Source organism: Drosophila takahashii, chromosome 2L (genome assembly GCF_030179915.1).
Source record: "Drosophila takahashii strain IR98-3 E-12201 chromosome 2L, DtakHiC1v2, whole genome shotgun sequence".
In the NCBI taxonomy this organism is placed as follows: Eukaryota; Metazoa; Arthropoda; class Insecta; order Diptera; family Drosophilidae; genus Drosophila; species Drosophila takahashii.
The window spans coordinates 6,011,760-6,037,099 of NC_091678.1; the positions used below are offsets into that span (position 1 = coordinate 6,011,760).

Here is a 25,340-nt window from a genome sequence, read left to right on the forward strand (position 1 = left end):
AGGTTAAAGAAATGGTACAAAATTATTTTATGATACAAAATTGTACAATATTGTCACAAAAAATAAATAATATCCTTGTCTAACAAATCAATTTTATTAGTTTCAAAATGCAGATGCGTTACAAAATAAGTTAAATACATTAATGGAGGTGACGCAGGCTTAAAAGCCGCGATCCTTTGAATGCTTACAGCTAAACACGTATATTATATAAAAAAATATATATTGGAATCCTTTAGTTATTGCACTTAAGACCGAGATTCCCTACATAGTGGACATGCGTGCATATCGGATGATCTGATCGTGATTTAAAGGACTGTCGGTGGACAACTGCACCCTTTGCCATTGCCTGGTTTCGTTGGATTTCCGAATGGCCTCCACCACAGCCTGGACATAGAGGCCGTCCTCGAAGGTGGCGGCTGTGGAAACGGGGGCCTTAACCCACGAGGATTCCTTGCTGCCAAAGGCCTCCTTCAGTGCGCCCACCATCTTGCAGAGTCCCTTGATATAGGGTCTCGGCAGCAAGGAGTTATTGGTGGCGAAGTGCAAGTCCTGAACGTCCACGTAGACAGCTTCCTCTTTGGGTTGGCCCTCCTTGAGCACAAACAGATCGCCGCCTCGCACCACCAGGTGTCCCTTGCTGCCATAGATGAGCACTTCCTGGGAGAAGGCCTTGGCAGGCACTGTGTGACTGTGGAGAGCCACCGTGACCAGAGTTCCGCTGGCCAGTTCCATTTGAAAGTTGCAGAAATCCGGCGCCGTAATCTGTCGTATGCCATTGATGGCCGCCGTGGTCTTGGTGTAGGATCGCAGTACCCCATGCACCCGAATGGCCTGCTGTTGCAGCAGGAAGGTGACCAAATCCACCACGGAACCCACGAGATTCAAGGCACCGCCGCCCATCTGCGCGTCGCACATCCAGTTGTATTTCTCGGGGAAGAGGGTGCCCATCTGCACGCGGACGTCCATGAGCACCACGTCGCCCAGGGAGCCGATCAGCTCCTCCTGCAGGCAGCGACGCATGTGGGTGAAGGCGGGCAGGAACCTCAGCGGATGATTGACCAGGGAGATCAGGGTGGGATAATACTGCGAGGCCCGCACCATTTTGAGGGCATCCTGCTGGTGCAAACCCGCCGGCTTGTCGCACACGACATGTTTTCCAATACCCAGAGCCTTCACCGAGATCTCGGCGTGGAGGAAGGGCTGGCAGACGATGAACACCAGGTCCACATCCTTTCGGAGGAGAACGTCATCAATAACGTTCGTGTGAAATTGTACGTTCTGCGTGGCCGCCGTCTCTTTGGCCTCCTTCAGGGTCCTGCCCCAAATGGCCCGCACCTCGAATCCCTTCTCCCGCAGCAGGGGAACCAACACATTGGCTATCTCGCCCGTTCCGAACACTCCAACGCCCGGCAGCATGGCTTTAAATTGGGCAAAAAACTCCGGGAACTTGGGCGAAAAAATAAATGTTTATTTTTGTTGGCAGACCAGGGTTGCCACATCGGTCGAACTGTGGGCGTTAACAGCTGACTAGCGGTGGCAGTATCGCAGCGACATTTCGATATGCGATATTGGATTTTTTCTAGCTATATTTATAAGAAATATTTAAGGGTTAAATTCGCCTTAATATTTAATTACTTTGTGCAATAGACTTAAAACATTAAACGGAACAAATTAATTATTATTATTTAAGTGCTAGGAAATTGTGAAAAATAAGAAAGAAATTTTTATAGCGTATTAAAATTAAAACCCATTTGCTCGAAGACAATTATCTAGACAATTTTGTATATTTTTAAATTTACCTATTTTTTAAATATATATACATTTTAAAAAGATAAAATTAAAAAAGAGTTCAAGTCATAGCAATCGCATCAAACTTTCAAACACCAGAAAGTCCCATCAAAATTCCGTTTCGAATCATAATAACAGACAAACCGACAAACCATTTTCAATGATTTCAATTGCTCAGTGGCTTACCTCTTTTTCGGTTGGAGTTTTGGCCTCTGCGCAGGGGATACGTTTCTTAAAGACTGCCAATGAAGAGGAGTCGCCTACCAGGATCGCTAGCCAGCGGGAAACGGCGGCTATCGAGGGATTGGCCACGGAGGAACCCAAGATCCTGGGGTCTGAAAGGATCAGCAGTGTCCTGCAGCACATTTTCAGCAGTGAGCAGAACTCAAGTCACGTTTACATAGATGCCATGCACAATCGCAGTGCCAAAAGGGAGGGTTATGCTCTGGGCTCCGAGTCCCTAAACCAAATGCTGGAGGACATCATGATCCCCGTTGGGAATGGGAGCAACAGGACCTTGTCCGTGGAGCCTGCTGTTGAAGCTTAGGGTTTATCTAAAACTACGTTAAATTTACGTGTTTCTGTTTCTTGCATTAATTTAAAACTATTTAAGACAAACCAAATTAGGAACTTTTCAAATTCAAACGCGGAAAACCAAAGGAATAAATGTCTCTTTAGAAAAACACATTTTGAATTCAAAAAGTACAGCGCTCAAGGTAATAAATAAAATATTTGTTTGAGAGTTACCAAATATTAATTTACAATTTATTTTTCTAAATAAAAACTGTACTCTAACATAATCCCATAACCGATCCTAATTCTCCTTGTAATATAAGCCGGCTTTTAAAGACCTGCCTGCTGTCCACTCAATTAACTAAGCCAGATTCCGTTGGGTTCCATTTCGAGTGCGGTCGACATCAGTTAACCGACTCCCCCAAGTCCTTTGCCCCTTTTTCCTCCGTCTGCCCCCTGCCCCTTTCGACCCTTTGAGCCATGTGTGGTATTGCAGCTGTCAAAGCAGCCGGCATGCGGAAAATGATTCTGCAGCTTATTACAAGCTGGCAACTGCGAATGCAAACGCTCAGTGGAGTGAAGGACTTACTGACGACTGGGCTTATGGTACACTCGGAAAAAAATCGAGGTCTAAAAATGTATGAATTGTGGGTTGAAATTCCCTGTTTAGATATAATAAGATACTGTAGAATTTTTTAATTATCCTTAAGAATTCGCGTTAATGAACATGGGTCCGTTTTCTCGTCTGCTTGTTAAATTTAAAGTACACTTTTAACCAGTATTTTTTTCTAGAAGGATTGCGAAACAAATTTCTTGATGCATACTTTTTGAATACCCAGTTTTCTTTAACTTTTCACCCGAGTGGGGAGGGGATTAGCTCCATTTTCCCATACATTTTCGTAGCTTAACCCTCACTTAAAATTTAACATGCGGATGATAAAACGGTCTTTAATCCTTCAGATCGATTTGAGTTCTCAGTGCATACCAACACCACTCGTTTGTGTGGGCTGTTGTGTGTTTGTGTTTGTGCGGGCGAAGGATGTGGGCGGACATAATGCAAGCATTGGCAAGCCCTGGCAAACAAATGTCACAGTCGACGCATTGCCCTGTCATATGGTAACCCAATTAGTGTAATTTGGTTTAAGGCAGCTGCCGCCTGTCTGCCACTTCCCCACGCCCCAAAACTACACGTATTACGTATCCCCATTCCTGGGCTTTAATTAAACCACAAAATGCACAGCGGCAGCTGGCAAGCAATCAACTTTAAAGCAAACCCAGCGGCTCCAGCAAACAGCTAATGAATGTTGCTGTTTGTGACCTCAGGGCATAAGATATTGCCACTAAGTTATGGGCGCCATCAAAGGTGCAATCGAAGAGGGGTTTTCCTTTTGGGAGGGAAATCTCGGCTTGGGTGGTAATCCCACCCAAGGCGATTGGCTGAATATTGAGACAGCTATTGGGTATGTTAGAATATTAAATGGGTTTCATGGGGACAGTTATAACGTAACTTTAGCGATGATATTGCTATTAAATAATCCCAAATTATAAATTCAAAGGTGTCAGTAATTTTAAGCTTTCCTAAACACAATTAAATTTCGAATTAAAGGCTAATAACAGCATAAGTTTTAAAGTTGAGTTTCCTAAAAAATAATTTATAATCCCGAATTATAATTTCAAAGGTGTCACTAATTTTTAGCTGTCTGAAACACAATTAAATTCTGAATTAAAGGCTAATAACAGCTTAATACAATTGATTTTCATTATCCTTACAAGTGGTTACCAGCAGACGCATAACAATTTAATGACTTTAAGTAGCAACCGCAAACTAGCTTTCTCTAACCCAATTAAAATTTATCAGTGACATCTGGAAAATGCCCAAAAGCCCCACAGACACACAACTCCTAATTGAATTCTGAATGCTAATGGCAATATTGATTACACTTGCTAAACCAGGCTTAGTTTATCTCAGACTTTCGTCCGACCGCACGACCTTTGCTGCAGAAACCAGACATTAATCACATTTAAGCCAGATTAATACTAAATGCAGGGGGCAGGACGAGACCCAGAATGTCTGCAATTCGAGGGCAGGGCAACTGAACATTTAATAAGCCAAACAAGCGGACGTCGACGCAGTTGTACGTGACCTCATCTTGGGGTCTGGAGGCTGTAGTCTGAAGTCCCAAAGAAAACCGAGTCTGCTACTGAGAATACTGGGACTCGAATGAATCAGACCGCACATAGATCTCTGTCAGAGGCATTAGCATTAGCAGCGAAACAGGACGAGCTGAGCAGCCAAAGATAGTTCATCAAAACTGACAAGCCCATTTCGCTGTTGGGAGTCACAGCCCGCTTTCTCTCTCTAGCGATGCGGCTACACTGGCCAAAAAGATTGGAAAAATAATTAAAATATTATCACAAGCTATATTTAATAAGTTATTGGATGTCAGACTTTTTTAATAATTAAATATTTATCAATTTTCTGAATTTATTGAACTACTTTTAGATTAATTGGTTAGCTTTGTTGTTATTTTTAAAGATATACATATTAAGTAAACTAAAATTATTCAGAGACATTTATCAGAAAATTGTTTAAATAATTAAAAAATATTTTTAATTAGGAAAAGGGAAACAGTTTAATAGTAATTATTTCCGAATATCTTAAAGCTATTTTTTCAGTGTGCAGATGAGCTGAAAGCCAGCTATCCAGGACATATAACAAAACTGCAGGGAAGGCACCGCACCACTAGCCATATCCTTCAGATTCTCCACATCCACCCACTTCATCCAAAGAACCACAGCCAACAGATGAGAAATATTCATCAGCATTTACGTCACGCAGCGCGCAAAAGTCGCTGGGGAAAGCGGCAGAGAAATGGAGAAGTGGAGAAGGGAGAAAGGAGAAGGACGAGAACCAGAAGGAGAGAAAAACTGGCACTGGATGTCAGTAGATTTATGTTGACATTTCAATGACAGTTGTGAAAATGCTTCCATTTTATGTGTGTTTTGCTGTGGCTGCTGCCCGTCTGTCGCCTCTTTCATCTTAAATTTGCGCAAATTGCTTTATCGCAGCAGCTTAAATTATTTCCAATCACGTATCACTCACGAATTGGGGAAAGTATATGTCGCGGATGTCACGATCCTGGCAGGAAAATAATAATGCCACACGCACTGCTCTCGAATTTATGGAGAACAAGTCGTTCCCTAAATGGGAAACTGTTATCGAGTAGTTAAAGTAGTGGGAAAATATATTTTCAAGGAGTTCAGGAGAAAAATTTTAAAAATGTCTTATAAATACTTTATTATTTCATTTACGAATCATTATAAAAAATATTTCACAAATTCATATAATCGAACTGAACCAAATAAACTAGGTAAAGACAACTAGTAATGATCATATGAAAACCCATATTGTAATTAATCGAAAAGAGGCCACACAGCTGAAACCGAAATTTGCGGTGACTGCACAACCACGCAAATTCATTCACCTAATAAAAATAAAAAAGAATGTTTTTATTTATTTAGATATAACTAAATTTCTATGCATATACTCACACTTCTTTCCAGTTCGACATCATTATCCTGGAGATCAGTAAAATATTTCAAGATTTTTATAGTTTTTCTGCCAGCCTTTTCGGTTATATCGCACACGACAATATTTAACCAAAAATCCCACACATTTAGGATAATCTGTGGGACAGCCACAAAGTATATATACTGCTGGTTCAAACTAACTCCGAGCACAATAAGGAAAAAGATTAACACAATGTTGTAAGTTAAGTATATCGAAAAAATAAGGGTCAACTGGAAGTCGTAGGCTTTTACCACTTTTTTATGTAACTTTAGGAGGCGGTAGTACAAGGCGGCGAGTTCGCGAATTCTTGAAGACTTTGTGGTGGAATCTAGTTGTATATTGTAAGCCAGGTCCACAAGTTCCCCGTTAATAAACATCACATGGCGATATATTAAAAGGGTTTCAGTGTGAACGCCTATTATAATTAAATGAAGGTCCAGAAGTGGAAGGCAGCGAAGGACCTCCAAGATCTTCCAGAATCCATTTCCTTGCGTTAAAGCGAAAGTAAATAGAATTACACTTTGAAATAACGCAGCCAAAGACTTTTGTATCACACAGCAGTCAAATTTGGGATAGTTCTTTATCTTCAGACTGTCAAAATCCTGATACTGCAGTGTTATAAGTTCATTGGCAATATCCTGAACTTTGTTGCTTCCCCAAAAGTTCATAAGGTGCGTAATAATCGCGCAGAGAATCGTGATGAATTCAAATTGTTGGTGAATTTGCCCCAGCAACGGATTTCGCATAAAAGCATTCAGGTTACTTCGCTCTTCGGATTGAAACTTGCGGAGAAAAATTAGATACAGCAGGGAAAAATGCCCAATTATTCCATAAAGAAGAAGCCATCGTGACCGCCTCAGTTGTTTTATTCGCGAATCAAAAGTAAAGGGAAACAATCCCAGTAGCCAGGATATATAGAGATCTGTCTTTAGCATAAACCACGCCAAGTTCTGACAAAAACCGCGACGAGGTCGAAACATTTCCGTATAAATTGTTTGGTCCAACTAAATAAAAAGCAAGGTAAAAGTCGGGAGCTATATGAAAAAACCGAAGCTTCGAAGGATGATGACAACTAAAGTTAACTTATCTCTAAAAAGCTATTAGTGTTATTAAAGCGCTGTTCTATTATCGATTAATATCCAAAGTGGACAGTTGCTATTGTACAAATTATGAAGCAATATCATTCTTAACTTTTTGACAATACCCATAAAAGTTCCATAAACATAAACATTTAAAGTCCGCAGTAAAATTTTGAAATATATGCTATTTAATGTCACTTAGTTATTTATCAAATTTGGTAACATTTCACAAATTCATATAATCAAATTGTACCAAATAAAGCAAGTAAAGAAAGCTAGTATTAATCATTTGAAACCCCATATTATAATTTATCGAAAAGAGTCCACACAGCTGAAACCGAAATTTGCGGTGACTGCACAGCCATGCAAATTCATTCAACTGTTGAATAAGATTTAAAATTTATTTAAATAAAATTTAATTTGATTGCATATACTTACACTTCTCTCTAATTCGACATCTTTGTGCTGAAGATCAGTATATAGCTTCAGGATTGTTATAGTCTTTTCACCAGCCTTTTCGGTAATATCGCAGACAATAACATTTAACCAAAAGTCCCATACATTGATGACTAGTTGTGGGATAGCCACAAAATAGATAAATTGCTCATTCAGGCTAATTCCAAGCACAATAAGGAAATATATTAAAACAATGTTGTAAGTTAAATACTCCGCAAATATAAGGTTTAACTGCAAGTCGTGGGTTTCTACCACTTTTTTGTTCAGCTTCAAGAGACGATTGTACAAGGCAGCAAGTTCGCGAATTCTTAAGGACTTTGCGGTGGGAGTTAGCTGTATACTGTCTCTGGCGTCCACGAGTTCTCCGTTAATTAACAACACATAACGATATATCATAAGGATTTCAATCTGAAAGTGCATAACAAGTAATTGGACGTCCAAAAGTGGCAGGCAGCGAAGGAAAGCCAAGATCTTCGAGAATCTATCTTCTTGCCAAAAATAGTACGTAAATAGAATTAAGCTCTGACAAATTGCTGTTAAAGACTTTTGTATTATACAACAGTTAAATTTCGGATAATTTTTTATATTTAGGCCATGAAATTCGTGATACTCCAGTGATAGAAGTTCATTGGCAATATCCTGAACTTTGTGGCTTCTCCGAAAATTCATAAAGTGCGTAACGATCGCACAGAGAATCGTGATGTATCCAAATTGTTGCTGTATTTGCATAAGCAACGGATTACGCTGCATAGCATGCAGTTCACTTGGATCATTAGATTCCAACTTGTGGTGCCAAAGTAGGCACAAAAGTGAAAAATGTCCAATAAGGCCGTAGAGAAAAAGCCATCGTGAGCGCCTCAGTTGCTTTCTTTGCGAATCGAATGTGAAGGGAAACAATCCCAGTATCCAGGATCCATAGAGAGCCATCTTCAGCATGAACCAGGCCAAGTTCTGACAAAAACCTCTACTAGTTCCAGACATTTCCGTCTAAATTGTAAAGTAAAACTAAGGAAAAACAAGGAAAAGGACTGACCCTATATATAAAACACAAGCTTGGAAGGGTGATGAGAACTAAAGTTACCTTATCTCTAAAAAGCAATTAATGTTATTAAAGCGCTGTTCTATTATCGATTAAAATGCAAAGCTGATGGTTACTATTATACGAATAATGAAGCAACATAATTTTTTTGACATAACACAGTTTCATAAACTAATATTTAAAGTCAGCATGATGGTATCAACGGAAATCTCCCATGTGGAAATTCTTCCATTTTATATTTGGCTGTCGCTGTTGCTCCTCTTTCAACTTAAATAGAAAATTATTCGAGAAGGAAAAATAGTAGCAAAAATGTATTTTTAAGCAGTTTATGTACATTCTATATTACTGCAAATGACGTTTTGAAATAGTGATATTTACATCCATTTATTTATCAAAGCTAGTAACATTTCACAAATTCATATAATCAAATTGCACTAAATAGACCAAGTAAAGAAAACTGGTAATGATCATTTGAAACCCCATATTATAATTAATCGAAAAGAGTCCACACAGCTGAAACCGAAATTTTCGGTGACTGCACAGCCATGCAAATTCATTCAACTGCTGAAAAAAGGTTTTATTTATTTAAATATAATTAAGTTTCTTTGCATATACTCACACTTCTCTCTAGTTCGACATCTTTGTGTTCAAGATCATTAAATAGTTTCAGAATGGCTAACGTTTTTCCACCAGCCTTTTCGGTGATATCGCAGACGACTATATTTAACCAAAAATCCCATAAATTAAGGGCTACTTGTGGGATAGCCACAAAATAGAAACTTTGTTTGTTCTGGCTAATTCCTAGCACAATAAGGAAATACAGTATCACAATGTTGTAAGTTAAGTACTCCGCTAATATAAGGTTCAACTGCAAGTCGAAGGCTTTTACCACTTTCTTATTTAACTTCAAGAGACGATTGTACAAGGCAGCCAGTTCGCGAATTCTTGAGGATTTTGCGGTGGGATTTAGGCGAATATTGGACGCCAGGTCAACGAGTTCTCTGTTAATCATTAACACATAACGGTATACGAAAAGGATTTCAATCTGAAAGCGCATAACAATTAATTGGAGGTCCAAAAGGGGCAGGCAGCTAAGAAACGAAAAGATCTTAGAAAATCCATTTCCATGGAATAAAGAGAACGTAAATAGAATTAAGCTCTGGCACATCATTGTTAAAATCTTTTGAATCACACAACTGTAAAATTTGGGTGAGTTGTTAATATTGAGTCCATGAAAGTCCCGATACTCCAGTATTAAAAGTTCATTGGCAATCTCCTGAACTTTCTTGCTTCCCCAAAGGTTCATAAAGTGCGTAAAGATCGCGCAGAAAATCGTGATGACTCCGAATTGTTGGTGTAATCGCGCAAGCATCGGATTACGTTGAAAAGAGTCAAGGCTACCTGGCTCTTTAGATTCAAACTTGCTGAAGCAAAGTAGGCACAGGAGTAAGGAATGCCCAATAAAGCCATAGAGAAAAAGCCATCGTGAGTGCCTCAGTTGCTTTCTTTTCGAATCAAACGTGAAGGGAAACAATCCCAGTATCCAGGATCCATATAGAGCCATCTTCAGCATGAACCAGGCCAAGTTCTGACAATAACCGCTACGAGTTCCAGACATTTTCCGTCTAAATTGTAAAGTAAAACTAATAAATAACATGAAAAAGGACTGACCCTATATATAAAACACAAACTTGGAAGGGTGATGAAAACTAAAGTTAACTTATCTCTAAAAAGCTATTAGTGCTATGAAAGTGCAGTTTTGTTATCGATTAATTGCCCAAAGGGAATGTTTGCTATTATACGATTAATAAAACAATATTATTCTTATACTTTTGCTATTAAAGAGTTTCATAAAAAACGTTCAAAGTCAGCATGATGGTATCAACGGAGTACTTCCATTAATCAAACAAATTTGTCACACACTTTAAATTGACATTTCATAATTCCAAACTAAGTAAAGCACCTCCTCAATTTCTCCCCTCATCCTTTCGGCAGTCAAAAAACAAATTGTTTGCGTGCCAGCCATCAATTTTTATTAACTTGATTAAGTGCTTTATGGCAGGCATTGGGGATTTCTGGTTATGCAACAAGTTATTAGCAATGGAATGGAAAGATGTGGGGGAGTGGGAAGTCCTCAGCTAACCCAGATATATATATATAACCAGGGGGATCCTGTGACAGCAGCTGGCAAAGTCGCCTCTTCTACAGCTGGTGTCAAGGAATAATATTTGCATTGTTGTAGCTGAAAAGGGGATGACTTAAGTGGGCCTGGGGTTGGATTGGCTTCAAGGAGTGGGTGGTTGGGGTCCCCTCCTTCTCAGCATTTCAATAAGCTAAGGCTCTGAGCCTGGGACAAGGACGAGAGACGAGGAACACAAGCTGTGCCTGGCTGACGAGGGAATTTCATTAAGCAAATAACACGAAGTTATGAAGACGTTACCTTCATAGTTAACTGCAGGGAAATTTCTTCAAAACCCATGAATGTATTAATATTTAATAACTATATTTTGTTGGACATTAAAATTTACCATGTAATCAACCAAATATTATTTCAATAATATTAACTTCAATTTTATTGACAATTTTTTGGAACTGTCGGTAAATAAAAAAAATTATTTTGTTAATTTTAAAAATGCAATATCCATAAGCCTAACGTTTTAAGTTTCTACTTCCCATAATATTTACCTTCCAACTATGCAAATTTGATTGCATTCTTAAAACAATTTACCCGACGACAACTCCATTAAATAATTAAGAGAGAGTGGGGAAGGAAGTGTACAGAAACCAGTATTTATGCCAAAACAGAGTGTCTTCTGTGCTGGCAACTGTAAAATTCCATTTACACAAACATATCAAAACAAGAAATTTCGCAGTCGAATGAATTCCGGATTGTCTGAGGGAATTCCATTAGCAGGGATCTCGTCCTGCATATGAAGTTGCTATGCCGACTGCACAAGAAAACACGCATTCGCATTTGCATATATGTAGATTTATATAAATAAAGCTGAACATAAAGCTGGTCACTTGCCTTAATTAAGCTTGAAGGTGGGATTGGGATCCCTTTGGTAGAGCACTAATTGAAACATATGTATATGAGGGGATGAACAGTCACAGCTGTGGTTAAGAGAAAATAACATTTATTATAATAAAATAAATTATTCAATTTTATAATAATAAAATATATTTTTTTTGTAATTTGAAAATTATTTTTTATTTTTATTTTGCTATTTCAGTGTAAACTCCTATTATCTTCACCGCGTCTGTAAATCCCTGTTTATGTTTGTTCGCAAAAATACTTGACTGAATGTCAGACAGAGAGCAGTCATATAAAATGCAATTCACAAATGAAGATTCATGTTCAGGGAACGAAAATAACTGTTATTGTAAATTTTTCATACAAAAAAATCACGCACTTAGAAGGGTCCTAAAAATTTTTTAATTACACCACAATTTTTATTAGCCATTGTAGTTTACAAATCCGTAATGATTTTTATTTTTTGATTTTTATAATAAAACTCAAAAAATAACTGTTATTTTTTGATTTTTATGAATAACAGTTATTCCCTTGACATTTTTGAAAAAATGAAATAATTAAAAAAAACATAATAACCGTGCTTTTTATAACTTACTAAAAATTTGTTAAAAAAGGCAACCGCGCATATTTTATACCTATATTTTTTTAAAATTTCGTTTACCCACAAAATCGCCATAAATCAAGTTTGAGTTTTATTTTGATCACGACGAATAACTGTTATTTGTCAACTTTTATTATAAAACTCAAAAAATAACAGTTATTCTTTGAGTTTTACTTTACAAATCAGAAAATAACTGTTAAAGTGTGATTTTTAAAATAAAACTTATAACAGTTACGTTCCCTGTTCATGTTGTTTTCCTCCCCTTTTCGACTTCTGGCTGGACATAAATCAATGCATCCTGACACGAGCTGGACATCCTGACATTCGACTGTGGAAGTGCATTTCCCCACAGCTTTCCCCAACATTTGGCGTAAGGCAATTTGGCAGGCTCGTTAAATGATTTCGGCAGGCTGGCTCGACTGGACTGGCAAATTGTGAGTTTTGCATTTAAAGTGCTTCATTGCCTTTCATTTGACATTACCATGACCAATGTGACACGAGCGTATTGTGTGTGCACACAAGTTAAAACTCACTTAATTATCCGAATGACGCTGCGCAAATTGCAATTACGCATTGCACTCACCTGTTAACAATTAGTCGACAGCGGGATAACACGATGTTTGAGAGCATTTCAAATGCATATTTCTCCACTTTTTGAAGAACCAAGTAATAAATATGAGAGTCTGATTTTTATGATCTTTGAACTATTGCTAAAAATAGTATAATCATTTTATTTTGAATATTTGAAACACTTTTGAAAGGGATTATCAATCAAATGTTGAAATCGGAAGAGGTATTTACTTCCATGGCCATCCATCAACGTCGTAAGAAAAATTCTCTAATGGGAAAAAAAGTTATCAAGAGCTTAACACACATAATTTCGACTAGATATACGTTTTTCAAGGTTTAGTCTCTCAAAATATCCATGGAAAATTGGGATAGCCAAATTTCCTCGAGACGCTTCTTATGACTGCGCTGCCAGCTGAGGTTTTTGCCGCGATTCACTGCAGTTAAACGAAGTTGCTCACGAAAGGAAATATTAGGCAGCGGTTGACTAAGGTCCGGAAAATATTCAAAATCGTCGTTATAGCTATAAGATGATGATCCATACACGCTATTAAAGTTCTGAGAGTTTAAAAGAGGAGTTCGCTCTTCGTTTTCCATTGAATCCATATGGTTATCTAAATCCTGTCAAATAAGGATGGAGTATTAAACAAAAAAAATTGTATAGGTTTCTATAGCCGAGCTATATAAAATAACATATTTTCGCGTAATTGTTAATCTAGAATTAAAAATGCTGATAATAAAAAAATTAAATTCTTATTTTGGCAAAACAAATTATTTAAAATAATAAAATATTTATAAGCCCACTGGTCAGCCACAAAAATATCAACTTAATAAAAACTATTCACCGATATAATTTTGTTTAATCGACAACTTTTCCATAAATCAACATTTTTTCAGTTCATATTTCTAACAAGCAATAATAAAAAATGATTTATATGTTTAATCAAAAGCATAAATATTTGCTTAATTATTGGGACATTCGCAGAAAATTAATTTAATGAAAACCAGCAAATCATTGCATTGCATTAATAACAATTCTAATGGGAATTTCAGTTTGGTGTCAATTTTGCAAGTCATCTTAGCAAAAAATAGATAAACCAAAAGCTGCACATATGTACGCACCTGATTTTTCAGCGGGCTGCCATAAAGAGTTCTCTTCAAAGGTTGGTTCACCTTATTAAATTGCTCCTCAAGCGGCAATGGCTCTTCAGTAAAATAAATGTCCACAAATGGCTTCATTTTACCTCTAACTTACTACAGAATGACTCTTTTTTTCAATGCAATTTTCTCGCTTAGTGAAAACACCGGACTGCAAATCCATAACCTGCTGAAAGATTTCGATTAATCAGGGTTCCCAGCCCATTCAGGCCAAATGCTAGTCCATCAATCCTAAACAAATTAGCACTGCAATATCATCCCGAGTGCAGCCAAAAGCCTTTTCACCTCCCGAAATCCTCGGAGCGGAGCCCTCGATTATTTATGTACTAAATGCAGATAAAGTTTCCATTTTTAAGGCTTCGGGGCCCGCACTTTTCTATCCGGCAATCCGTATTCCGGACCTTTCCATGCACTTTGCTGGCGGACCGAAAAATAAAATTTATTTACAGTTTCCCCCCGCCGGAGGCTCCGGAAAAACGGAAGCCAATGGGCGGGGATTTTCCAAAAAGCGGGGGGCGGGGCTGGGAAAACTCAGTCACGTTTTGTGCAAAATGGAAATGGTTCGGAATTTACGGCAAAATACTCGGCCAGCAAGTACTACAAAAAATGCGAAATGGGCGGCAACCCTAATCGTCGTGAAGGACTCGTGCTCTATTATTTTCCCTTCTCCTATTTTTCCTATGTTTTTTTTGCCTGGTAGGCCTAATGAAATTTTCGTTTTATGGCAAGTGCAACCGGGTAAATTGCAGGTGAAAGCTTTTCCTGTCCGCCCGGGAATGTTGTTTCGAAAATCTCATTTTTTGTGGGTCCTTTAATTTGAGTGGTGCCCCGAAATGGTAGGCGGGCTCTCCTGGATCTCCGGTTCCGCCATAAATAAACAAAGGCTGTAAACCATCTGATATTCTGAAAACACAGGCTGACCAAGTTTGTTGATGTCTCCCCTTATTTTTATACCTTTTGGCATTTTATTGCCGCCTCCGGTTTGTGCCTCTTGCATATTCGGTGCGTAAGTTTATTTTTCTCAGAGAAATAATATCAGCATGTTGTGCAGGTCGGAGATGTCAACTTAAATTGCAGTCGGTAAAAAAATGTTATTGGATTAAGGAATTTTTAACTTAAGCTTTTATAGTTTTCTCTTTAAGATAGTCGATTTTTAAATTTATAATTATAATATTTTGGGTATTTAAGTATTTGATTGCGGTTGAATTGCGAAATCGAAGAGATGTTCTGGTGTCTTTAAATACTATTATTTCTAGCTCATTTAATATTCCTTTTCCAAATGTTCCTAAAACTTTGAGACGTACAATTCCCACACTAAAGCCACTGTTCAGGGCAACAATGAAAAGTTCAACTAACCATGACTTTGGGGCTGCAAAATGCCCCCGACAAGCTGTACACATTAAGTTTCAACTTTAACACAACAGCAACACACTGACACAGGTGTGACCTAAGCCTCCTCTTTACACCCCCTACAACCATTACCCCTCATCCCCTAAAAACATGCCCCTAAAACATACAACAAACCAGAGCCACCAACAAGTCAACAAAAATGCTTGCTCTCTGTTGGTTTCTATTTTCCACTTTTTCCAACGCTTTCCAACTTTTGCTGTCACTAGTTTTTTTTTTCCTTTTTGGACAGCATTTTAATTTCATACTTTATGCAGGAAGATTCAAGCTGTTCTATAATGAAGCCAGCTTCTTGTAGCGGCTAAGCAGGAAAATATGACAAAATGTTGAGCCAGCGGCGCATATTTTAAGCCTTTCTCCAGAGTTTAGGAAACACCACAAGGACACTAGAAAAAGTTTAGGCTAAGATTAATAAAAACAGGAACCATACAAATATAAATTATAAATATGTTGTAATTGTTTTTATAAAATATATAAACAATATTTGTGTAAAAATTATAAATACTCGTATAATAAACAATACAAACAAAATTAAATTAGAAGTTTAAATAAAACAAAATAATCAAATAAATAAAGATAAGCAATTATGATGTACTTCGACTTTAATTTATTAAAGTTTTAAAGGTTTCTTAGTAAACAATCCTCAATTAAAGTTTAAAATATATAATTTTGAAGCTAAGTCCCTGAAATTTTGATACATTTTCTTGGGTGGTTTTTTTTCGAGTGTACCACCCATCAAAACCCCCGCCGCCACTCTAGAATTTTCCGCGTGCTGACAGCGGAAAATGTCACAAAATGTTGGCGACGCTGACTTTTCTGCATGAGTCTGCTGTTTTATTTTATTTGAGCCATTTTCGGGACCCGCTCAGACTATGACTATCGCATTCATATTTTTGGCCTTTTACGACTTTTCATAATCTTTATGGGCGGGGGCTGCGGGCGGTGTGGGCGCCAAGGGGGCGTGGTTCAGCGCTTTTTACAGCTCAAGGAGTTACGACGCTTATGAGTGCAATTTAAATTCAAAAGCCGCTTAAATTTATTTCGAGCTGAAGCTCCTGCACTCACTTAAGTCAATTTTTGTGTTGCAAATTCTACATTTATGACAAGCAATTTAACTTTTGCCTAATTGCGCGACATGCAAAATTGCAAGTTAACTTCTGGGGATTGTCTATCCCTTTGCCCTTTCCCCCTTCGCCATTCCTTCGGCAGGATGCCCGGAGTGGTGTGTCCTGATGGTTCATTAAATGTAACTTTTGCCTCCGTCGGAAGGCGGCGTAGAAAAGTTTATCCTCCAGCAACCGGATGTGGATGCTCTTGCCTTTGGGCTGAAGGAACTATCGGGAGGAGAATTCGACTCAACTGGGGGCCAGGCAAATAGAATGGCTCATTAGGATGGTGCCAGTGGAACTTATTGGATTAGTTGCGCCGACAGCCTGCGGGATGAAATGGAAAGAGGATCCTGTCACGCGATGCCATTCGCTGTGCATTTCTAAGACTGGGCAAATATTGGCAGGTCCGCGGAGATTTTAAGAGGCGATAAAAAGGACAGATTGGGACATCCTTCAGTGGGAAAAAAACAGACAAATTGCTTGTCAGTTTGGTTTAAAATGCACTATTATAAAAGGCTTTAAGTAAATACATGCAGCAAACGAACTGCTTTTTAACGAATGGTCCAATGTCTTCTACACTTGGATAGGTATTAATAAACACTACAAAACTGTTTTTATAGTTTTCCACAAACTTGGAATAAAATGCACTACAAATTAGAAAAACTTCTTGCAATTTATTCTTGAAAAAATGGCGCTAAAACATTCTTACAACAACAATAATTTCATCCACTTTTTCTCAAACATTTTCTATCCACTCAAAACTTATTTGTGAACAATTTATGCACTATAAAAAATTCACAATTCCTGAAAGAGCTCAAAGTTCGGCTTCAAAGTTTGTGAAACTTAAAAACAACTTAAAACTCGGAGCCAGGCTAATCTCATTGGTGAAACTTAAGTTTGTCTATCCGCCAATTAGCAAAAAGCAGGATTTTCATTTCGCATGCAAGTGGAGATGTCAAAGTCTCGGATGGCAAAATGGGAAAAGATTTTTCCGGCTCGAAGCGTCGAAGCGGATCGACAATTGTCTTAGTCTTTCCCCGCGGTCTCTTTAGCGCTTCAAATTGTCTGAAACGGGAGGCAACTGAAGGGTAAACACGCCCAAGGATGCTGTCTGAAAATCCTTTTCACTTGGCAAAAGGATTTGCATTCGAAACTCCATTTGTAGATGCATAAACTGATTTATTTAGCGACTCAACTTATGCGCCACTTTCTGCTTAGCGCGAAAATCCCAGCTTGCAAGTAAAAGCCAAAAACAAACAAAAAAGAAATTAGTTTTGTTTGCTTTCAGTATGCACAAAGGATTATTGGATGGGCTTCCGGCAAAAGAAAAAAAAAAACGGAAAAAGGGAAATTTTTAGTTATATTGCAATGGATTTTAGCATCTCGTGGAAATTGTTGTTTTGTATTCTGAATTGGATTTCCGGAAAGCATTGAGATTTTATGAATGGAAAACTGTTATCCAAACGAATTTAAGTTATGGAATCTACTGAATCAAATTTTATTGTGTGGGGATTTGCCGTTCAATGGTGTATATTTTTATAGATTTATGTATATGTTTTTAACAAATTATTTGTTGGTTGGGAATTAATTTATTATTTTCTTAACATTTTTGGAAATATTCCAGTTTATTAAAGGTTTTTTTTAGAAATTTATTTAAAAGTTTGCTAAAAACTTCTCTGTAAAAGGATTTGTTTAATACCTTTAACTCAAAATAGGATGCTGTATTAAAATAATATATTAATGGTAAATTCCATAATATAGAAAAAGTAATCAGGCTAATGCACAATCTTTACAGAAACTTTAACAAAGGTATTTAAATCTTCGTTACATTCCCCATTTTGTTTACCATTTAAGCCTAGTGCAGCTTAACATTTTAGACAAGTTTTCCTGCTGGCGACATTTTCTCAGCCGCAGCATGTTAGCAAAAACCAAAGTTTTCCTGAAGTTTAAGTTTGTCTTCGGTCTGGCGCTCAAGTTCCTGGAAGGGGGCAGACCACAGCTCGACTTTGAGCCCACTCTGTGGTCATGTGGCACTTGCTCATCCTGGTCACCCATCCCATCCACATCATCCACATCCAACGACCACTGGCCACCAAGAAGTAATTTAAACGCAGACAGGACACGACGTTTGCATGAGTTGGCAACTGTAGTTTAGCATTTTTATTTAGCCATCATTTGCCTTTATGACTGCTGCGGTAATCCTGCCAAGGATGTCCTCGAATTCCACCATGATTTGGCCATTTTATCGAGTTCATTTCGAAGTTGCTGAAAAGTTTGTGCAAGTGTTGCAAGTTTTACTGACTCGTGGGCCCAGGTTTTTTGGGGGCCAACTTAATGACAGCCACGTGGGACATTTTCTGGGATGAAGATTGCTCATTAAAAAGTAATAAATGTCATTCCGAGAAAATGAACTTTTGGATGGAGGTGAAATTTGAAATTTCTTATTTTGAAAACCAAAAAATTTAAGTCAACCTCTTAAAAATTCCTATGATTTATTCAAGTAAAATTTCCAATCACTATTAAAATTAAGCAAGTTGATTTTGTGCTTCGTTTAATTAAATTAAATTCTTCCCTTTGATGTGTCAACCACATGCAGAAACTGCTTTCATAAAATGAGCAAATTATTTCCATCAGTTATTAGAAAACCGCACAAAGAAGCAGCAAACCAGGACAAAGGATAACTGACGCAGACAAGGACAATTACAGGGAGCCCAACTGAAGTTGAGTGTCCAGGATGGAAGTCGAGTGGCAGGACGACCACAGCAACCACAGCAGTTCATGAGGATGCTGAAAACAGGAGCAGGTCAAGTGGTTCTGTTATAAGGAGGAGAAATTGAAGCAGACACTGCTGACCCAACAGCAAGCCACAGATATCAATGAGCCAACTAATTGCCCAGGTTATAGCCAGAATAATCTATGTGATTGGTCAAACATTTTCAATATTTCCTGAAAACACCAACTGCCAACTGAATTTCCCCAAGGAAAACCCCAAGAATAAAGCACTTTCTACCTTTCCCTTGTTTTCCCGGCAATTCCAAACAATAAGTGGCCATTTTACTGCCGAATGCTTTGCCTTGTCCTCAATCGTAAAGGGAGCAGTCGCCTCTCGTTTTTCCCTCGCTTTTCCTCCAGATGTTGCCCGAGATTATTTTCACCATTTTCTTGGTGCCCTTTGTTTGGCTGCCTAGAAAAGGAAAAATTGCGAGGGAGAAAAGTGGGTGGAGTTTTTGTGGGCTGGAGCCTAATCAGATATTTACGCCACAGGCGGTGGCTCAAAGTAGAAAAATATCCAGCGGAACACCTCCATTACACTGAAAGAAAATTAATTTACCATGTCTTATTTTATCTTTTACTATGTAGAAAAAAAAATATATTTTTAAATTATTTTTTTTTAATTGTCATGAGATTAAAGGTATCAATTTAAGTTAGGTACATGATTTTTCTCACACTGTACCCATATTACATTTGAGCTTTGGGCTTTCGATTCTCGCTGGGTGTTAAAATAAATGAGGAGCATTTAAGGCCAAATCCCCATGGTAAACCAACCTCATCCGCAGTCCGAATCCAAATAGGAATCGATATGTGATCCCTCCTTTTCCCCCTCCCTTCATTTTCTTTGTTTCCTGGGAAATCCGTTTGCTGTCAAGCTTTCACTTAATTGGCAGCATTTATCAAAAATTTCATACCAATAATGCTGGTGTATTCTGCATAAATTTGAGACTGGAGACCGGTGGCATAAATCCCCAGACACATACATCTGCATCGGAACGTGTCCAAGTAGGAGAAGCCCAGAAATCAGGTCGCAAGTTCCACTTTCTTCTCGACTCTCGAGCTCCATTGTGTGTTCCCTGTTTGATGTGTTGTGTGTGGGAAAAGAAAAGTGGGGAAAATGGGGGTTCTGGGGAGGGAGAAAAGTTTGTGAAGCACATTTCACTTGACCCGCTTGGAGGATTGAGATCCTCGAGAGCGAATGGTGAAGGGAAATGGCATAGAAGCAGTCCGAGGAGCAAATAAAGTTTGCTAAACATTTTCATTGTAGGCCAAGGCAAGTATTTTATACAGGTTGAGATTGAATGCGGATACATCCGCTTAATTGACCCACTCCTCCGATAAATTATCTCCCATTACGAGCGTAGGATTAACACCCGATTGCATTCGAGGCGCTTTGATCGCTGCTCAACCGCAATATTCCCCTTTCCCCCCGGAATTGCACTTCCGGTTCAATTGGCCAACCTCGAAACCGGAAGGATATTGCGCCTACTGCACAAATTGGGGGCGTGTCCAGTTGCTGTTTCCCCCTCCTACTCGTTGGTTTATTGTTAATGAAAAGGCAGTGCAAAGGGGTTTCACTGTCTGCCATTTTCCCTCTGCACTTCCACATATGAATAAATTATTGATATCCCAAATTCACGTCGATGTGGAACTTGGCTCTCAGCATTCCAACACTCACTGCAAAAGTGCAAATATTAAAACAGTTATGAATGTGAGTGCCTCTTTCCCACCCTTTTAATCCCCATTGCTGGGGAATCCTTAATCCTTTACTGCCCTCCCAACAAATGAGGATTAAAGGGGGGAGTCCTGGAATTTTTGGGGAGATGGCATTCTGTTCCCACATCACTGGCATATTTAAAGTGTTTGCAAATCACGGCTTTGGGAATTAGCAGGGGGTTAAATAGGGGATGGGGTAGCACGGGGATTTTCATTTGGTCAGCTGCACAATTCTGACCAAATTGGCAAACAGCATGGGCAAAAGGATGGAGGCCTCCAAATAGGAAAACCAAATACGAGATGTCATGCGGGTTGGCTATGCATTCAAATTGGGTTCAGATGAGAGGTGAAAACATGAGGGACTTAGGTGGATATTAAGGGGCTTACAAAGAGAAAGCTTACACCAAATTTAATTAAAATAATAAATTTCTTTTTAAAAATACTGTTATTATGATGAATTAAGAAGCCACAAACTGGTTACCCATTTTAATGTCAATAAAATTATCTTGAAGGTTTCACTTGCTAACCAAAGAATAAACCAAAGCACTGAGCTAAAGAAACACTGACGAACAATGGCTGGTTTCAATCTGCAGGATCCAAAGGAGAGGATGTGCAGGACATCCGACCAAGGCAACCACGAACTATCCACGTCACAAACAGGAGCAGGAGCAGACAAACAGCGGAGACAGCCGACAAGGACGATAATCAACTGGTAAACAGCCGCAGTTTCCATCCCAATCTCCTCCTTCCTCCTTCCTTTGACTTCAAGGACCTCGCTCGTCGTTCCACTGCAGCAGCAATTAAGTTTCCCAGATTCCGTAATTGCGTCAGGAACGGACAACCCAATCTGCCACGCCCCATTTGCCACGCCCACAAGTTAGTGGTTGCCATTAAAAAATCATAAATTATTCTATCACAGTGTTATCCTTTTTTAACAGTTTCTATCCCCAATATCTTACACTCGAGTTTGTAGGAAAGCATTTTGGCTGGCAATAAAGTGCTCTTTGATTGCTGTTGGATGTTTATTGTGACTTTTGTTTTATTTCTTTTATTGCCACTAAAGAAGGAAAAGAGAAACGCATCTGCAATCTTTTTTTCGTCCATTTTCATTGCATTTTCATAGCCTCAATTGTTAATTAATTTCCTCGTCTCTGTTTTTCCTCTTCTTTTTTGTTTTTGTGGTTCTGTTCGGTTAATTGCCATTTTCTTTTTGCATTTTTACTCGTTTTTCCTTCAGTTTTCTTGAGAACAAAAAATATTGCCAAACCGATTGCACTCTGCTGATGAAGTCTTTAAAAATTCAGAGTTGAACCACCAGAGTGATTTGGCCTTCCATTTCTCCCCTTTAATCTCTTGGTAAAGGATACCCTGATTCTGGCAGCCTTGAGACAGGATTTTGCTTTACCCTCCGCCATAAATTGTAAATAAACTCGGGAACCTAAGTGAAATCACAAGATAAGTAATATACTTTCGAAGAACAAATCGTAAAAACGGGAAAACAGCAATTCCAATTTGAGATGTGTGGTTTAATATGCCAAGGGTTAACAGGAAGTAATTTATTAAATATTTTTAAAAATTTGTGTAACTTACCAAAGAATGGAAACAGTACTTTCCTATTTCCAGTGCTTTCTGATTTCCACTTCAATTTCCCTTATCCCAATATTTAAGCAACCTTTTGGCCACTTCCCATTCATTAATCAATTCCCCATCCCTCCTTTCCACATTCGTCACACCCCAAAGTTCAATCGGAGCAGAAGGAGATGTTGATATATTACTAGGGGCAAACTCCCCTTGATTATTCCTTTAATTAAAGCTCGCGCCAACTCATATCCTGCAGAGAGGAGAAAGTGGCGGAAATTTAATAAAAATGTCACAGCTGAGCTGTGCGAAAGGACCTTCTCATTCTCATTCTCTTTTTCAATTTCCCCAGGGACCTTGGCAACCTCCCACGATAATTATGAAATGGAACTCATTTTTTCAGCTGTCGCAGGACCAAGTTTTTCCAGCTGCGAACTGACCACTGGGAAAGCTTTAAGGTGGAAAATAGGGAAAGAGGAAGAGTAGAAGATGTGAGTGAGTGATTTGCATGATGATACTTTCTCCTTCTTCCTTTTACGACAACCGCATCCACATGAATAAATTCCAATGGCCAATTTTGGACAAACTTTGTGGCATGTGGAGGATGAAAAGAACAAGGAGGAGGAGGAGGTGCTTTACACGTGGTGCCAATGTCATCCAGGCAACATTCTGACAATTTGTGCAAAACAAATAGGAAAAGCCTGGGGAAGAGTTTCCCTGCTGAATTATTCATAAATATGCAACGCATTTCCATCTTGTTTTAGGTTCGGTGGAAAGTTCACCCAAACCGATGACAGGCCAGGGAAAAAGCGGATACAGATTTGTCGAACTAGAATCCTGCGAAGGTGAGCTTGACATTGAACATCCTTTTTGGCGTCGAAACGGATGGGAGATATTTCCTTGATATTTACTGAGACTTGGGGGCCATGCAAATCGGATGAAGTCAGTTGGAAAGGGATATCCATTCATGGGATTACTTTGGCTATAATATAATGTTAATATTATACCTTGCATATTTGGGAATAATATTGAAACTAAATTAGGAAACTAAAATAGGATGTTAGTCAAAAGTTGGGAATATATCTTTTACACATTTACATGCAACTTAATTTTTATTTTATTGCCTACAGACACTTTTCTTCATTTCAATCCCGCATTATAATTTATCCTACCTACTAAATTCTCCCATTTCCTCTTTATATTGTTGGCCTGATCCAAAACCAAACAGTTTTCCCCCAACCATTTTCCTTTTTCCGCTTGAGAATTCCTCTCCTTTTTTCTCTTTACAGACGTTTTATGGTTTTGCACTTAGCAATTAACGAGTTTACTTTTTTTAGTGATACTCCCAGTGCCCGCATCAAGTGGACATATCCTCCCCACTCCTCACACCACTCTCTCTGCTTTCCCCACTTTCTCCCCCTTTTGGAACCCCCTTTCTCCGCCCCTTTCACCACCCAAAAACACCTCCCTGTTGGCTCGTTGCTCTCAATTAGAGTGTCACTTCCGTTTGGAATTTAGTTCGCTGCTGGACAAATTTACCTATGTGCAGGTGCCATCACCTCCGCTTTTCCCTACCCCCTTTTCCACCCACTTTTCCGCCTTTTCCAGCTGCCATAAAAACGGAACTCGGACACGAACTGCATTGCGGTCTTTTCCTCTTCGGGGGATGCTTAATGGAAGCAGGATAAGGATGTGGATGTGGATGTGGATCAGGAGAGACTCCGACTGGATCCTCTTTGGGTTCGTTGGGAAATTATTGCACTTCAGAGAGTGGTTAATTTAGGAGGCACTGTGAGGGGTTCAACTGAAGTTCAAGGTCCGAGAAAGAATTTCCACCGGGGAAATTGCCATTTCAATTGCATTAAATTCTGCTCGCGGACAAAGGAAACTTCTCACCAGTTTCTCCTGAGTTCTGGCTACAAATGAATGCACATTATTCGTTGGAGTTTCCTTGCTTTTATTACCTCTCTCACAATCACTTTCAACTTAGTTGCTTTCTGTGCGGAAAGTGCAGCGGAAATTATTTCTAAATAAAAGTAGCAGACCAAAGAAAATGGGAAAATGTCAAAGAAATTTAAGAAGTGGAAGGGAAGTGGGATGTTATGGAAAGGCAGGAAGTATTGCAGTGAAAACTCTGATTGAATTGGTGTCAAGGAATCGGAAAATACAAACAGGTGGGAAAAATAAATTTCAAGAAGAGGAGTTTCCCCTGGAGTGGTTTTCATTTCCGGAAAAGGTTCTGAACACATGTCGCTCCTCACCTTTCACTGGCCTTTCCACTTCAATTTTACTTGCGGTTTGCCTTCGAGCTTTTCATCTTCCCTTTTCTTCCTGCGGTTCCTTAGCAGGAAGTCAACATTAATTATAGGAAAAGTGCCTGTGAAACCATTTTCACATCATTAAAAATTATTTATGTAGGCCAAGTGGAGGATAACAGGAAGCCCAGATACAAGTTAAACAGAATTAATGGCTGTCCTCGCCTTTTTGCTTTCTTAACAAAAATGAAATAGCAAGTAAGGCCTTTCAGAATTTGGACTGCTAAAGAATTCGCGAATCTTCGGAATCGCTGTGTCCGTTTCATTGAAATTTGCATAATTCGCTGCGAATTTTGTGGCCAAAATTTAACGAGCCACACAATTTGTCAGCGGACTATCTCGAATTATTCATGGGCAGTCAAAAAGGCAGGACAGGTGTGAAAGGTGGGAAACTCTGTCTGCGGAGCAATTAACTTTTGTGTCTATGAATTTGTAATTCTGGAGAACACAAAAGTTAAATGGAATGAAAGCAGACGAAAATTAAATGCCAAGAGGCAGAGGTAAAGGTGAAAATAGGTGGCTAAATGTCTGGAATTCTTCTTAAAGTGAATGGAATTATTCACCGTCTGCATTGTTATTTACTTTAATATAAAATTGGGTAAACAGCTTTTTACTGGACTAAAATTAATATTTATGA

At 38.7% G+C, this 25,340-nt stretch overlaps 6 protein-coding genes across 11 annotated transcripts in view; 2 read left to right on the forward strand and 4 right to left on the reverse strand.

Moving 5' to 3' along the window:
* Positions 1-72: 72 nt before the first annotated feature.
* Positions 73-1,514, reverse strand: LOC108065988 (glucose-fructose oxidoreductase domain-containing protein 1). Its single transcript, XM_017154289.3, has one exon. It carries the CDS (start codon positions 1,414-1,416, stop codon positions 262-264), a length of 1,155 nt encoding a protein of 384 aa, XP_017009778.1. The 5' UTR covers positions 1,417-1,514; the 3' UTR covers positions 73-261.
* Positions 1,515-1,874: 360 nt separating this feature from the next.
* LOC108065949 (uncharacterized) lies at positions 1,875-2,516 on the forward strand. The gene has a single exon (XM_017154216.3). It carries the CDS (start codon positions 1,949-1,951, stop codon positions 2,333-2,335), a length of 387 nt encoding a protein of 128 aa, XP_017009705.2. The 5' UTR covers positions 1,875-1,948; the 3' UTR covers positions 2,336-2,516.
* A 3,117-nt stretch (positions 2,517-5,633) lies between these two features.
* Gr22f (Gustatory receptor 22f) lies at positions 5,634-6,852 on the reverse strand. The gene is made up of 2 exons (XM_017154221.3): positions 5,854-6,852; positions 5,634-5,786 (listed from the first exon to the last, which is right to left on the reverse strand). The coding sequence occupies exons 1-2, from the start codon at positions 6,850-6,852 to the stop codon at positions 5,634-5,636; spliced, it is 1,152 nt and encodes a 383-aa protein (XP_017009710.3).
* A 626-nt stretch (positions 6,853-7,478) lies between these two features.
* The window catches only part of Gr22e (Gustatory receptor 22e), a 45,688-nt gene continuing 27,826 nt past the window's right edge, over positions 7,479-25,340 (forward strand). Inside the window, exons 1-3 of one of the 6 annotated variants that reach the window (XR_011417569.1) lie at positions 12,149-12,515; positions 22,741-22,879; positions 23,153-23,340. The gene's annotated coding sequence lies outside the window, so the exon portion shown is untranslated. Of the gene's footprint in view, positions 7,606-7,674; positions 7,909-12,148; positions 12,516-21,322; positions 21,687-21,748; positions 21,829-22,740; positions 22,880-23,105; positions 23,341-25,340 lie in introns of those variants that run through there. The other 5 variants (XM_070211596.1, XR_011417568.1, XM_070211597.1 and 2 more) reach the window with 5 other exon arrangements.
* On the reverse strand, positions 8,855-12,791 carry LOC138912552 (putative gustatory receptor 22f). The gene is made up of 3 exons (XM_070213607.1): positions 12,665-12,791; positions 9,066-10,071; positions 8,855-9,010 (listed from the first exon to the last, which is right to left on the reverse strand). The coding sequence occupies exons 1-3, from the start codon at positions 12,709-12,711 to the stop codon at positions 8,855-8,857; spliced, it is 1,209 nt and encodes a 402-aa protein (XP_070069708.1). The 5' UTR covers positions 12,712-12,791.
* Positions 12,781-13,988, reverse strand: LOC108065951 (uncharacterized). The gene is made up of 3 exons (XM_044394821.2): positions 13,771-13,988; positions 12,976-13,269; positions 12,781-12,919 (listed from the first exon to the last, which is right to left on the reverse strand). Exons 1-2 carry the CDS (start codon positions 13,885-13,887, stop codon positions 12,988-12,990), a joined length of 399 nt encoding a protein of 132 aa, XP_044250756.1. The 5' UTR covers positions 13,888-13,988; the 3' UTR covers positions 12,781-12,919; positions 12,976-12,987.